The 15562-nt window shown below is 42.3% G+C and overlaps 1 protein-coding gene across 1 annotated transcript; it reads right to left on the minus strand.

Moving 5' to 3' along the window:
• Positions 1–1341: 1341 nt before the first annotated feature.
• On the minus strand, positions 1342–5340 carry LOC143262728 (uncharacterized). The gene has a single exon (XM_076528257.1). The coding sequence runs from the start codon at positions 5338–5340 to the stop codon at positions 1342–1344; it is 3999 nt and encodes a 1332-aa protein (XP_076384372.1).
• Between the last annotated feature and the right edge of the window lie 10222 nt (positions 5341–15562).

A 15562-nucleotide genomic window follows, 5' to 3' on the forward strand; every position in this document is an offset into this window, starting at 1 on the left:
GTTTCGCAAGAATATGAAGCTAAACCATGTGTTTCGCATGAATTTGAAGCTAAATCATTTGTGTCGCATGGCTTTGAAGCTAACTCGTTTGTTTCGCCTGCATTGAAGCTATATCACTTCTATCGCAAGTATTTGAAGCTAAATCATTTGTGTCGCATGGATTTGAAGCTAAGCCTTCTACTTCGCATTGATTTGAAACTAAATCATCTGTTTCGCTTGGATTTGAAGCTAACTCGTTTGTTTCGCCTGCATTTGAAGCTTTATCAATTATATCGCAAGTATTTGAAGCTAAACGATTTGTGTCGCATGGCTTTGAGGATAAGCCTTCTACTTCGCATTGATTTGACGCTAAATCATGTGTTTCGCACAGATTTGAAGCTAACTCGTTTGTTTCGCCTTTATTTGAAGCTATATCATTTATATCGTAAGTATGTCAAGCTAAATCATTTGTTTCGCATGGATTTGAACCTAAGCCTTCTGCTTCGCATTGATTTGAAACTAAGCCTTCTGCTTCGCATTGATTTGAAACTAAATCATGTGTTTCGCACAGATTTGAAGCTAACTTGTTTGTTTCGGCTGCATTTGAAGCTATATCAATTATACCGCATGTTGAGGTGCGTCGTGTGAGCACCTGATATCGTTATTCCGCGATATTAACTATCTATCGGGTTGTAAGTCAGACTACGCTGCGCGACGGAATAGGACGATATCGTTGTCCGTTTTCTTAAAAATGAACAACTGTTTTACTTAGTAGTTCGTGAAATGAGACGTAGACTGGAGTGACGAGCGATGTTGAACGATACGAACGAAGTTACGCAGGAGTGAAAAAAGACTGAGCGGGGTGGTCAAGAGTTCTCGTTTTTATATGTTTCTCGCCGAGAGAAAACTTGAAGATCATTGGTTGATCGCGAGGTGGAAAGGGACCTTAGGAGTCCCGGTCGTACCCAGTGTCAGGTAGTAAGAAATCCCGGAAAAGGCGACCGAAGGGATGCGTGCTGGCGACCCTGTCATAAATTAAGGACATGTTGCCGATGAAGTGTGCGTTATTCGAAATTGCAGAAATTACTCTATTGCCGGAAAGGAGACGGGTCGAAGGAATTGGAAATTTAAAAACTGCAGGCGAAGGCTCCATGAAATTGGAGGCCCAACGAACGTGACTTTTGTCAACTGCACGTTGAAGGACCGTCGATTTGCCTCGCTGCACCGAAGGTTCCCGGTAAACAAACTGTTTTTTAGGGATTGAAGAAAGGTAGTCCGTCCCGGAGAAAGTCGGGCGGACACGGCTGGAAAATTCCGTTGCAAGACGGAACATGCTCCCCCCGTTGAGAGGGTACCGATCAATTACAATTCGCGGCCTACATCAGTTGGTAACGGTGCAAGTTGTCTGATGTTTCGTTTAATATTGCCTTGCACGGTTTGGATGGTGACTGCTCGGATGATGCCGTCTGTACCAGGGTGGACTTCGAGAACCCGTCCGAGGGCCCACTGCATGGGTGGTAGGTTGTCCTCTTTAACGAGAACGAGCTTTCCCGTCTTGATGTTATGGCTGCCGCTGGTCCACTTGTGGCGAATGTTTAGCTCATTGAGGTATTCCTTATACCATCTCGCCCAAAAATCACGCTTGAGTTTCTGGAGATGTTGCCAGATGGAGAGTTTGTTCGATGGAGTGGTTGTGAAGTCGACCTCCGGTAATGTGTTGAGTGCGCTGCCGATTAAGAAATGTCCTGGAGTTAGAGCACAAAGATCGTTCGGATCCGAAGACAATGGAGTGAGAGGCCTTGAGTTGAGAATTGCTTCGATTTCGATGATGAAGGTGTTGAGTTCTTCGAAAGTCAGCAATTCGTTGGCTATCACTCGTCTCATGTGGTGTTTGAACGACTTCACTGCCGCTTCCCATAAACCTCCGAAGTTTGGTGACCTTGGTGGGATGAAATGCCAGTTGATCCCTTCGTTGGTCAAGTAGGCATCCACTTTGCGTTGATGATCCTGTGAACTCAGCAGTTGATGAATTTCTTTGAGCTCTCTATTTGCTCCAACGAAATTCGTTCCGTTATCGGAATAGATGGCGTGACATTTCCCTCGTCGAGCAGTGAATCGACGTAAGGCTGCCAGGAAGCCATCGGTGGTCATGTCGCTGACTAGCTCCAGGTGTACTGCCTTCACAGCGAGGCATACAAAGACAGCGACGTAGACCTTGATTCGGTTTCTGTTACGGAACTTCTTCTCCTTGACGAAGAAAGGACCGCAGTAGTCGACCCCGACGTTGTTGAATGGTCGATCTTCGTTGACGCGAGCTTTTGGCAGATCTCCCATCATGCATTCTGTGTTTGGTGGATTTGCACGGAAGCATTTAATACATTGGCGGATGACCTTCCTTGTTTGGTTTCTGCCATCGAGGGGCCAGTATCGTTGTCGGGTACTGTACAGCGTGGCTTGGACACCAGCGTGCATGCTGCGTAAATGTTCGTTTCGCAAAATGAGCGTTGTCAAATGGTGCGATTTGGGAAGCACGATCGGATGTTGTTGGGAATATGGGATGTCTGCATGCTTCAAACGTCCTCCCACTCGGATGACGCCGTCTCGATCGAGGAATGGGTCGAGCGTGTTGAGTTTGCTCTTGCGGTGAACCCTGCGACCTTGAGATAAATCTTGCATCTCTTCGGCGAAGCATTCTCGTTGTGTCAAACGGAGTATGGTTTTGTTGGCAGTGTTCAATTCCTCGGCTGACACAGGTCCCTTGAAGCGGTTGTCCGGTTTGAATCGAAGGCAGTATGCAACGATTCGTTGCAATTTGGTGATCGATGAATACCGCTGCAGTATCTCACACGAAGCTGCTGTCGTTGTGAGTAGACATGTTTTGCTTCTGATTTCCGGTAGCATGTCCAAGGAAGGGAGTTTGAGCTGAGGCCAGAAAGATTCGTCTTGCGATAGCCAACTTGGACCGTGTTTCCAAACGGAGTTTTGGATAAACTCAACGGGCAGTTGACCGCGTGATAAAGCATCGGCAGGATTGTCCTTAGACAGCACGTGTCTCCACATATTGCTCGATGTCTTCGTTTGGATATCGGAAACTCGATTCGCTACAAATGCTTTCAGCAAGTGTGGGGAAGAGTTGATCCAATGGAGGGTGATCGTTGAATCGGTCCAAAATATGGTTTGGTCAATTCTCACGTGAATTGAATTAAGAACGGTGGCATACAATTTGACCAATAATTGTGCGCCGCAGAGCTCGAGGCGTGGTAAGGTGGCTGACTTGAGAGGAGCTACACGAGATTTTGCACACAACAATCTGGATTGAATTTGGCCGTTGGCATTGCTGGATCGCAGATAAATGCACGCTCCATAGCCAATCTCGCTGGCGTCGCAAAATCCATGGAGTTGAGTGGCTGCGACGTCCGACAGAAGAATTGGTCGTGGGAAGGCCATGTTGTTCAATAGGTTGAGTTGTGAGCAATAATTTACCCACGTGGAATGCATGTTGTGAGGAACGGATTCATCCCAATCCAATTTGATTTGCCACAATTTTTGCATGATCAGCTTGGCAGTGATGATAACTGGACCAAGTAATCCCAGTGGATCAAAAATTTTGGCAATGTTAGAGAGAATCGTCCTCTTGGCGACTCTCGTATCGACAGCGATCGGTGTCACTGAGTAGACTATGGAATCTTCGAGGGAATTCCATGCCACGCCGAGAGTCTTCAATGTTTTGTCATCGTGGGCTTCGAGCTTGACGTTGACACTGCCTTCCGGAAGTCCTTGAAGGATGGTGGAACAGTTTGATGCCCATTGACGAATGTTAAGACCTGCGTGGTGCAACAAGTCGATAACTTCGTCCCGGATGCTGATGGTCTCTTCTACGGTGGCTGCTCCGGTCAACAGGTCGTCAACGTACAAGTCGCGTCTCACGATGTGTCCCGCATACTTGAATCGATGTCCTTCGTCTTCGGCAAGTTGTTGAAGACATCGTGTGGCTAGAAATGGAGCCGGAGATAAACCGAAGGTGACGGTGTTGAGTTTGAAGGTTTTCACTTCGCCTCTTGGATTGGTCCAGATGACTCGTTGAAATTTCCTGTCTTCCTCGCGTAGAAGGAACTGCCGATACATTTTCTCGATATCTCCGGTAAGGACGTAATTGTGAAGTCGAAACCGAAGAATATGCGAGAAAAGATCCTCCTGAATGGTTGGTCCGACCATGAGAGTTTCATTGAGAGAAACCCCTGTGTCGGTTTTTGCCGAACCGTCGAAGACTACACGAAGTTTGGTAGTCATGCTGGTTTCCTTCACGACTGCATGATGAGGCAGGAAAAACCCATGGTTGTCGTTTGGGTCAGTGTCTTCGGACATGTGACCGAGATCCAGGTACTCTTGCATGACTGTGGTATATTGATTTTTGAAGGCTGGATCTCGTTTGAATCGTCGTTGCAGTGAGTTGAAACGTTTGAGAGCTCTGTTATGGGAATGTCCGAGACAAGCTGGATCCCTTTTGAATGGTAGTGCGACGATATATCGGCCGGTGTCATCCCGTTGCACGTTGCGCTGGAAATGCTCCTCGCAGGCCAGTTCTTCTGAGGAGAGATGACGCATAGATGGTCCTTCTTCGATCTCCCAGAATCTCCTTACGTCGAACTCAAGTTGAGTGACGTGACAAGTCCGCTTGGGGGGTTTGTCTTGGTTCGCTGAAGACTGCACTCCCTTGGTCGGCTGCGTGGCATCGTTTGGCAAATCGTCTGCCTCTCTGCTCGTTGGAGATGCTGACTCGTCGGTGACTTGTGGAACTGTATTCCTTTTCTGCTGCATGGATTTGATGGAGGAAGGCGTTGATCGTTGTTGTTCTCGGCTTGTTGTAGAACTAACACTGCCACCAATTACCCACCCTAATTGGGTCTTTTGCAGAAAAAGCTCAGGTCCATTGCGAGGTGAAAGGTCGATTTGCCCGACGCTGAGCAGCGAAAGTGTTATGCCAGTCCCCAGTAGCATGTCGACTGGAGCTGGCTTGTGGAATTCTGGATCCGCAAGTTGGAGATTTGCTGGTATCTGGATAGAGCTCCGGTCGATGTGTTGTTGTGGCTCCGTCTCCGAGATGTGGGGGATAACGAGAAATTCCAGCGTTTTCTCGAATCCGCCGGACTTCGATCGGATCGTTGCCGTGAGTGAGGAAATACTCGACGTCGTTAGTTGGTTTAATATTGTAATGGACGTTGAGCATTTCTTCTTGCGTAGCTGGAGCCTTGACGCCAGCCGTTCCGTGATGAAGTTTGCTGTTGAACACGTGTCCAACAGCGTTCTGCATCTTGTTAACTGGTTGAGGTTGTCATAGATTTGTAGTATTGCGGTGGTCATCAGCTGGTTGGATGCTGACTGAGCGGAGAGAGCAGTGCATCCATGGATTTCGGACACTGGTCATGCCGGACTGGTCGAGGCTTCACGTGCGTTGTCCGCCGACCTTCGAGATGGTGAACCTCTTGGAGTTCGTGGGACGTGCAGTAGCGTGTTGTGATTTTCATCACAAATTCGGCAGCCTGACGCGTTGCACTGCTCAGACGTGTGCCCCTGGCGTAAGCAGTTGGAGCACAAAGATGCCCGCTTCACCGACTGGATGCGCTGGTTCACTGGAAGGGCGTGGAAACCTTCGCATCGGCTGATATAGTGCCCGCTGCGTTTGCAGTAGGAACACTCGGTTTTGAAGCTTTTGGTGTTTGTTGCGAACACTTTGGATGGCTTGTTTGGCGAAGAATTTCTTGGCTTAGGAAATTGTCGTCTTGATGAGGTCGGTGAAGTTGGCTTCTTCTTCGTTGGTGAAGCAGTCAACGCTGGATCCGAGGCGACTGATGTCGTCTCCAGGCTTCTCGCTCGTTGTGTGAGGAACTTCATCAACCCTTCGATTTTCGGCAGCTCGTTGTCCTTGAGGGTGTGATCGAAAGTTAGCCTGATTTGTTGCGTGAGCTTGGGCAACAATATGGACAGCAGGAGAGTGTCCCAATGCTCTACTGGAACCTCGAGAGTTTTGAGGGACCGAAGATGTTGTTGCACGTGGTTCACGAATTCTCTCAAGGTAGCAGCAGTTTCCTTGGCTACAGGCGCTGTTTGCACTAGAAGATCCACATGCCGCGTGACGATTAGTCGTTCGTTGGCATACGTTTCTTCTAACAGTCGCCATGCTTGTGTATAGTTGGGCCCAGTGGTTGCCATTGCTCCGATGACCCTGGCCGCTTCACCAGATACTGCTGATTGCAAATATTGCAATTTTTGTACATTCGACAGGCTCTCCTGACTGTCAATCATGGAGAAGAATTTGTCCTTGAATGACAACCATTCTTCGAATCTTCCGTCGAAGCGTGGCAGGTCTGCCTTGGGCAGCTTGACGAATGGTCCAGATCCTTGCGTGGAGACTGGAGAGTCTCGTTGATCAACAGTGTTGGTGGCTGTTGATAGCAGTATTTCGGCTTGAATGACTGCTTCCATGTATCGTTCTTCCATGGTGCTGCGTTCTTCCTCTTGGTCTACGCTTTCTTGAAGGACTTCCAACTCGGCTTGGATGTCGTCGTACGCCCCGTAGACCTCCTTTAGGCGCTGTAGCCTGCAGGTTAAAGCGGTGTGGTTGGGAGCATCCTGATACGTTCGTAGGTACTTTTCGAACAGTGTCAGTTGCGTTTTGATGCCGCCTCTCTTTTGACGTAGAATCTTGACGTGCTGTGAGCTTTCTGTGGCCATGGCTTAGAACGATGAATCACCACAACACAATAATTTCGTTGTTAACGTGGAATTCACGTCTAAGGTCGTCCACAGGTCGCGAAATCCGGCTCGAAGGACCAAAATGTTGAGGTGCGTCGTGTGAGCACCTGATATCGTTATTCCGCGATATTAACTATCTATCGGGTTGTAAGTCCGACTACGCTGCGCGACGGAATAGGACGATATCGTTGTCCGTTTACTTAAAAATGAACAACTGTTTTACTTAGTAGTTCGTGAAATGAGACGTAGACTGGAGTGACGAGCGATGTTGAACGATACGAACGAAGTTACGCAGGAGTGAAAAAAGACTGAGCGAGGTGGTCAAGAGTTCTCGTTTTTATATGTTTCTCGCCGAGAGAAAACTTGAAGATCATTGGTTGATCGCGAGGTGGAAAGGGACCTTAGGAGTCCCGGTCGTACCCAGTGTCAGGTAGTAAGAAATCCCGGAAAAGGCGACCGAAGGGATGCGTGCTGGCGACCCTGTCATAAATTAAGGACATGTTGCCGATGAAGTGTGCGTTATTCGAAATTGCAGAAATTACTCTACTGCCGGAAAGGAGACGGGTCGAAGGAATTGGAAATTTAAAAACTGCAGGCGAAGGCTCCACGAAATTGGAGGCCCAACGAACGTGACTTTTGTCAACTGCACGTTGAAGGACCGTCGATTTGCCACGCTGCACCGAAGGTTCCCGGTAAACAAACTGTTTTTTAGGGATTGAAGAAAGGTAGTCCGTCCCGGAGAAAGTCGGGCGGACACGGCTGGAAAATTCCGTTGCAAGACGGAACACCGCAAGTATTTGAAGCTAAATCATTTGTGTCGCATGGCTTTGAAGATGAGCCTTCTGCTATGCATTAATTTGAAGGTAAATCATGTGTTTCGCTTGGATTTGAAGGTAACTCGTTTGTTTCGCCTGCATTTGAAGCTATATCAATTATATCGCAAGTATTTGAAGTTAAATCATTTGTGTTGCATGGCTTTGAAGCTAACTCGTTTGTTTCGCCTGCATTGAAGCTATATCACTTCTATCGCAAGTATTTGAAGCTAAATCATTTGTGTCGCATGGATTTGAAGCTAAGCCTTCTACTTCGCATTGATTTGAAACTAAATCATCTGTTTCGCTTGGATTTGAAGCTAACTCGTTCGTTTCGCCTGCATTTGAAGCTTTATCAATTATATCGCAAGTATTTGAAGCTAAACGATTTCTGTCGCCTGGCTTTGAGGATAAGCCTTCTAATTCGCATTGATTTGAAACTAAACCATGTGTTTCGCTTGGATTTGAAGCTAACTCGTTTGCTTCGCCTGCATTTGAAGCTAAATCAATCATATCGCAAGTATTTGAAGCAGAATCATTTGTGTCGCATGGCTTTGAGGATAAGCCTTCTAATTCGCATTAATTTGAAGGTAAATCATGTATTTCGCCTGGATTTGAAGCTAACTCGTTTGTTTCGCCTGCATTTGAGGCTATATCACTTATATCGCTAGTACGTGAAGCTAAATCATTTGTTTCGCATGGATATGAAGCTATGTCTACTACTTCGCATTGATTTGAAACTAAATCATGTGTTTCGCACAGATTTGAAGCTAACTCGTTTGTTTCGCCTGCATTTGATGCTATATCATTTATATCGCAAGTATTTAAATCTAAATCATTTGTGTCGCATGGCTTTGAAGCTAAGCCTTCTACTTCGCATTGATTTGAAGCTAAATCATGTGTTTCGCACAGATTTGAAGCTAACTCGTTTGTTTCGCCTGCATTTGATGCTATATCAATTATATCGCAAGTATTTGAAGCTAAATCATTTGTGTTGCATGGCTTTGAGTATAAGCCTTCCACTTTGCATTAATTTGAAGGTAAATCATGTGTTTCGCTTGGATTTGAAGCTAAGCCTTCTACTTCGCATTGATTTGGAACTAAATCATGTGTTTCACTTGGATTTGAAGCTAACTCGTTTGTTTCGCATGCATTTGAAGCTATATCAATTATATCGCAAGTATTTGAAGCTAAATCATTTGTGTCGCATGGCTTTGAGGATAAGCCTTCTACTTCGCATTAATTTGAAGGTAAATCATGTATTTCGCTTGGATTTGAAGCTAACTCGTTTGTTTCGCCTGCATTTGAAGCTATATCATTTATATCGCAAGTATGTGAAACTAAATCATTTGGTTCGCATGGATTTGAAGCTAAGCCTTTTGCTTCGCATCGATTTGAAGCTAAGCCTTCTGCTTCGCATTGATTTGAAACTAAATCATGTGTTTCGCATGGATTTGAAGCTAAGACTTCTACTTCACATTGATTTGAAACTAAATCATGTGGTTCGCATGGATTTGAAGCTAAACCATGTGTTTCGCACAGATTTGAAGCTAACTCGTATGTTTAGCCTGCATTTGAAGCTATATCAATTATATCGCAAGTATTTGAAGCTAAATCATTTATGTCGCATGGCTTGGAAGATAAGCCTTCTACTTTGCATTAATTTGAAGGTAAATCATGTGTTTCGCTTGAATTTGAAGCGAACTCGTTTGTTTCGACTGCATTTGAAGCTATATCAATCAATCGCAAGTATGTGAAGCTAAATAATCTGTTCCGCATGAATTTTAAGCTAAATCATGTGTTTCGCATGGAATTGAAGCTACCTGGTTTGTTTCGCCTGCATTTGAAGCTAGTTCACTTGTATATCAAGTATTTGAAGAAAAATCATTTGTTTCGCATGGATTTGAAGCTACCTCGTTTGTTTCGCCTGCAGTTGAATCTATATCACTTATATCGCAAGTATTTGAAGCTAAATCATTTGTTCCGCATGGATATGAAGCTAAGCCACCTACTTCGCATTGATTTGAAGCTAAATCATGTGTTTCGCATGGATTTGATGCTAACTCGTTTGTTTCGCATGCATTTGAAGCAGTATCACTTATATTCGCAAGTATTTGAAGCTAAGTCATTTGTTTCGCATGGATATGAAGCTAAGCCACCTACTTCGCATTGATTTGAAGCTAAATCATGTGTCTCGCTTGGTTTTAAAGCTAACTCGTTTGTTTCGCATGCGGTTGAAGCTAAATCATGTTTATCACAAGTATATGAAGCTAAACCATTTGTTTCGCAAGAATATGAAGCTAAACCATGTGTTTCGCTTGGATTTGAAGCTAAATCATGTGTTTCGCATGGATTTGAAACTAACTCGTTTGCTTCGCCTGCATTTGAAGCTAAATCATGTTTATCACAAGTAACTGAATCTAAACCATTTGTTTCGCAACAATATGAAGCTAAACCACGTGTTTCGCATGAATTTGAAGCTAAATGATGTGTTTCGCATAGACTTGAAGCTAACTCGTTTGTTTCGCCTGCATTTGAATCTATATCACTTCTATCGCAGGTATCTGAAGCTAAATCATTCGTATGGCATCGATTTGAAGCTAAGCCTTCTACTTCGCATTGATTTGAAGCTAAATCGTGTGTTTCGCTTGGATTTTAAACTAACTCGTTTGTTTCGCATGCAGTTGAAGCTAAATCGTGTTTATCACAAGTATCTGAATCTAAGCCACTTGTTTCGCATGCATATGAAGCTAAACCATGTGCTTCGCATTGATTTGAAGCTAAATCATGTGTTCCGCATGGATTTAAAGCTAACTCGTTTGTTTTGCCTACATTTGAAGGTATATCGTTTATATCGCAAGCATTTGAAGCTAAATCATTTGTGTCGCATGGATTTGAAGCTAAGCCTTCGACTTCGCATTGATTTGGAACTAAATCATGTGTTTCGCTTGGATTTGTAGCTAAGTTGTTTGTTTCGCATGCATTTGAAGCTAAATCAATCATATAGCAACTATTTGAAGCAGAATCATTTGTGTCGCATGGCTTTGAGGATAAGACTTCTACTTCGCATTAATTTGAAGGTAAGTCATGTGTTTCGCTTGGATTTGATGCTATGTCTACTACTTCGCATTGATTTGAGACTAAATCATGTGTTTCGCATGGATTTGAAGCTAACTCATGTGTTTCGCATGGATGTGAAACTAACTCGATGTTTCGCCTGCATTTGAAGCTAAATCATGTTTATCACAAGTACCTGAATCTAAACCATTTGTTTCGCAAGAATATGAAGCTAAACCATGTGTTTCGCATGAATTTGAAGCTAAGTCATGTGTTTAGCACAGATTTTAAGCTAACTCGTTTATTTCGCCTACATTTGAAGCTATATCAATTATATCGCAAGTATTTGAAGCTAAATCATGTGTTTCGCACAGATTTGAAGCTAACTCGTTTGTTTCGCCTGCATTTGATGCTATATCATTTATATCGCAAGTATTTAAAGCTAAACCATTTGTGTCGCATGGCTTTGAAGCTAAGCCTTCTACTTCGCATTGATTTGAAGCTAAATCATGTGTTTCGCACAGATTTGAAGCTAACTCGTTTGTTTCGCCCGCATTTGATGCTATATCATTTATATCGCAAGTATTTAAAGTTAAATCATTTGTGTCGCATGGCTTTGAAGCTAAGCCTTCTACTTCGGATTGATTTGAAGCTAAATCATGTGTTTCGCACAGATTTGAAGCTAACTCGTTTGTTTCGCCTGCATTTGATGCTATATCAATTATATCGCAAGTATTTGAAGCTAAATCATTTGTGTTGCATGGCTTTGAATATAAGCCTTCCACTTTGCATTAATTTGAAGGTAAATCATGTGTTTCGCTTGGATTTGAAGCTAAGCCTTCTACTTCGCATTGATTTGGAACTAAATCATGTGTTTCACTTGGATTTGAAGCAAACTCGTTTGTTTCGCCTGCATTTGAAGCTTTATCAATTATATCGCAAGTATTTGAAGCTAAACGATTTCTGTCGCCTGGCTTTGAGGATAAGCCTTCTAATTCGCATTGATTTGAAACTAAACCATGTGTTTCGTTTGGATTTGAAGCTAACTCGTTTGCTTCGCCTGCATTTGAAGCTAAATCAATCATATCGCAAGTATTTGAAGCAGAATCATTTGTGTCGCATGGCTTTGAGGATAAGCCTTCTAATTCGCATTAATTTGAAGGTAAATCATGTATTTCGCCTGGATTTGAAGCTAACTCGTTTGTTTCGCCTGCATTTGAGGCTATATCATTTATATCGCTAGTATGTGAAGCTAAATCATTTGTTTCGCATGGATATGAAGCTATGTCTACTACTTCGCATTGATTTGAAACTAAATCATGTGTTTCGCACAGATTTGAAGCTAACTCGTTTGTTTCGCCTGCATTTGATGCTATATCATTTATATCGCAAGTATTTAAAGCTAAATCATTTGTGTCGCATGGCTTTGAAGCTAAGCCTTCTACTTCGCATTGATTTGAAGCTAAATCATGTGTTTCGCACAGATTTGAAGCTAACTCGTTTGTTTCGCCTGCATTTGATGCTATATCAATTATATCGCAAGTATTTGAAGCTAAATCATTTGTGTTGCACGGCTTTGAATATAAGCCTTCCACTTTGCATTAATTTGAAGGTAAATCATGTCTTTCGCTTGGATTTGAAGCTAAGCCACCTACTTCGCATTGAGTTGAAGCTAAATCATGTGTCTCGCTTGGTTTTAAAGCTAACTCGTTTGTTTCGCATGCGGTTGAAGCTAAATCATATTTATCTCAAGTATATGAAGCTAAACCATTTGTTTCGCAAGAATATGAAGCTAAACCATGTGTTTCGCTTGGATTTGAAGCTATATCATGTGTTTCCCATGGATTTGAAACTAACTCGTTTCTTTCGCCTGCATTTGAAGCTAAATCATGTTTATCACAAGTATCTGAAGCTAAACCACTTGTTTCGCAAGCATATGAAGCTAAACCACGTGTTTCGCATGAATTTGAAGCTAAATCATGTGTTTCGCATAGACTTGAAGCTAACTCGTTTGTTTCGCCTGCATTTGAAGCTATATCACTTCTATCGCAGGTATTTGAAGCTAAATCATTCGTATGGCATCGATTTGAAGCTAAGCCTTCTACTTCGCATTGATTTGAAGCTAAATCGTGTGTTTTGCATGGATTTTAAACTAACTCGTTTGTTTCGCATGCAGTTGAAGCTAAATCATGTTTATCACAAGTATCTGAAGCTAAACCACTTGTTTCGCAAGTATATGAAGCTAAACCATGTGGTTCGCATTGATTTGAAGCTAAATCTTGTGTTCCGAATGGATCTGAAGCTAACTCGTTTGTTTTGCCTGCATTTGATGTTATATCATTTATAACGCAAGTATTTGAAACTAAATCATTTGTTTCGCAAGTATTTGAAGAAATATCATTTGTTTCGCATGGATTTGAAGCTACCTCGTTTATTTCGACTGCAGTTGAATCTATATCACTTATATCGCAAGTATTTGAAGCTAAATCATTTGTTCCGCATGGGTTTGAGGCTACGCCTTCTACTTCGCATTGATTTTTAGCTAAATCATGTGTTTCGCATGGATTTGATGCTAACTCGTTTGTTTCGCATGCATTTAAAGCAGTATCACTTATATTCGCAAGTATTTGAAGCTAAGTCATTTGTTTCGCATGGATATGAAGCTAAGCCACCTACTTCGCATTGATTTGAAGCTAAATCATGTGTCTCGCTTGGTTTTAAAGCTAACTCGTTTGTTTCGCATGCGGTTGAAGCTAAATCATGTTTATCACAAGTATATGAAGCTAAACCATTTGTTTCGCAAGAATATGAAGCTAAACCATGTGTTTCGCCTGCATTTGAAGCTATATCAATTATATCGCAAGTATTTGAAGCTAAATCATCTGTGTCGCATGGCGTTGAAGATAAGTCTTCTACTTTGCATTAATTTGAAGGTAAAACATGTGTTTCGCTTGGATTTGAAGGTAACTCGTTTGTTTCGCCTGCATTTGAAGCTAAATCATGTTTATCACAATTATCTGAATCTAAACCATTTGTTTCGCAAGAATATGAAGCTAAACCATGTGTTTCGCATGAATTTGAAGCTAAATCATGTATTTCGCACAGATTTGAAGCCAACTCGTTTGTTACGCCTGCATTTGAAGCTATATCAATTATATCGCAAGTATTTGAAGCTAAATCATTTGTTTCGCATGGATTTGAAGCTAAGCCTTCTGATTCGCATTGATTTGAAACTAAATTATGTGTTTCGCATGGATTTGAAGCTAAGCCTTCTACTTCACATTGATTTGAAACTAAATCATGTGGTTCGCATGGATTTGAAGCTAAACCATGCGTTTCGCACAGATTTGAAGCTAACTCGTTTGTTTCGCCTGCATTTGATGCTATATCATTTATATCGCAAGTATTTAAAGTTAAATCATTTGTGTCGCATGGCTTTGAAGCTAAGCCTTCTACTTCGCATTGATTTGAAGCTAAATCATGTGTTTCGCACAGATTTGAAGCTAACTCGTTTGTTTCGCCTGCATTTGATGCTATATCAATTATATCGCAAGTATTTGAAGCTAAATCATTTGTGTTGCATGGCTTTGAATATAAGCCTTCCACTTTGCATTAATTTGAAGGTAAATCATGTGTTTCGCTTGGATTTGAAGCTAAGCCTTCTACTTCGCATTGATTTGGAACTAAATCATGTGTTTCACTTGGATTTGAAGCAAACTCGTTTGTTTCGCCTGCATTTGAAGCTTTATCAATTATATCGCAAGTATTTGAAGCTAAACGATTTCTGTCGCCTGGCTTTGAGGATAAGCCTTCTAATTCGCATTGATTTGAAACTAAACCATGTGTTTCGTTTGGATTTGAAGCTAACTCGTTTGCTTCGCCTGCATTTGAAGCTAAATCAATCATATCCCAAGTATTTGAAGCAGAATCATTTGTGTCGCATGGCTTTGAGGATAAGCCTTCTAATTCGCATTAATTTGAAGGTAAATCATGTATTTCGCCTGGATTTGAAGCTAACTCGTTTGTTTCGCCTGCATTTGAGGCTATATCATTTATATCGCTAGTATGTGAAGCTAAATCATTTGTTTCGCATGGATATGAAGCTATGTCTACTACTTCGCATTGATTTGAAACTAAATCATGTGTTTCGCACAGATTTGAAGCTAACTCGTTTGTTTCGCCTGCATTTGATGCTATATCATTTATATCGCAAGTATTTAAAGCTAAATCATTTGTGTCGCATGGCTTTGAAGCTAAGCCTTCTACTTCGCATTGATTTGAAGCTAAATCATGTGTTTCGCACAGATTTGAAGCTAACTCGTTTGTTTCGCCTGCATTTGATGCTATATCAATTATATCGCAAGTATTTGAAGCTAAATCATTTGTGTTGCATGGCTTTGAATATAAGCCTTCCACTTTGCATTAATTTGAAGGTAAATCATGTCTTTCGCTTGGATTTGAAGCTAAGCCACCTACTTCGCATTGATTTGAAGCTAAATCATGTGTCTCGCTTGGTTTTAAAGCTAACTCGTTTGTTTCGCATGCGGTTGAAGCTAAATCATATTTATCTGAAGTATATGAAGCTAAACCATTTGTTTCGCAAGAATATGAAGCTAAACCATGTGTTTCGCTTGGATTTGAAGCTATATCATGTGTTTCCCATGGATTTGAAACTAACTCGTTTCTTTCGCCTGCATTTGAAGCTAAATCATGTTTATCACAAGTATCTGAAGCTAAACCACTTGTTTCGCAAGCGTATGAAGCTAAACCACGTGTTTCGCATGAATTTGAAGCTAAATCATGTGTTTCGCATAGACTTGAAGCTAACTCGTTTGTTTCGCCTGCATTTGAAGCTATATCGCTTCTATCGCAGGTATTTGAAGCTAAATCATTCGTATGGCATCGATTTGAAGCTAAGCCTTCTACTTCGCATTGATTTGAAGCTAAATCGTATGTTTTGC

Source organism: Megalopta genalis, unplaced genomic scaffold, assembly GCF_051020955.1.
Source record: "Megalopta genalis isolate 19385.01 unplaced genomic scaffold, iyMegGena1_principal scaffold0216, whole genome shotgun sequence".
In the NCBI taxonomy this organism is placed as follows: Eukaryota; Metazoa; Arthropoda; class Insecta; order Hymenoptera; family Halictidae; genus Megalopta; species Megalopta genalis.

Excerpts from the sequence above, each read along its gene's own strand:
- LOC143262728 (XM_076528257.1), bottom strand. The coding sequence starts at position 5,340 with ATGACCACCGCAATACTACAAATCTATGACAACCTCAACCAGTTAACA.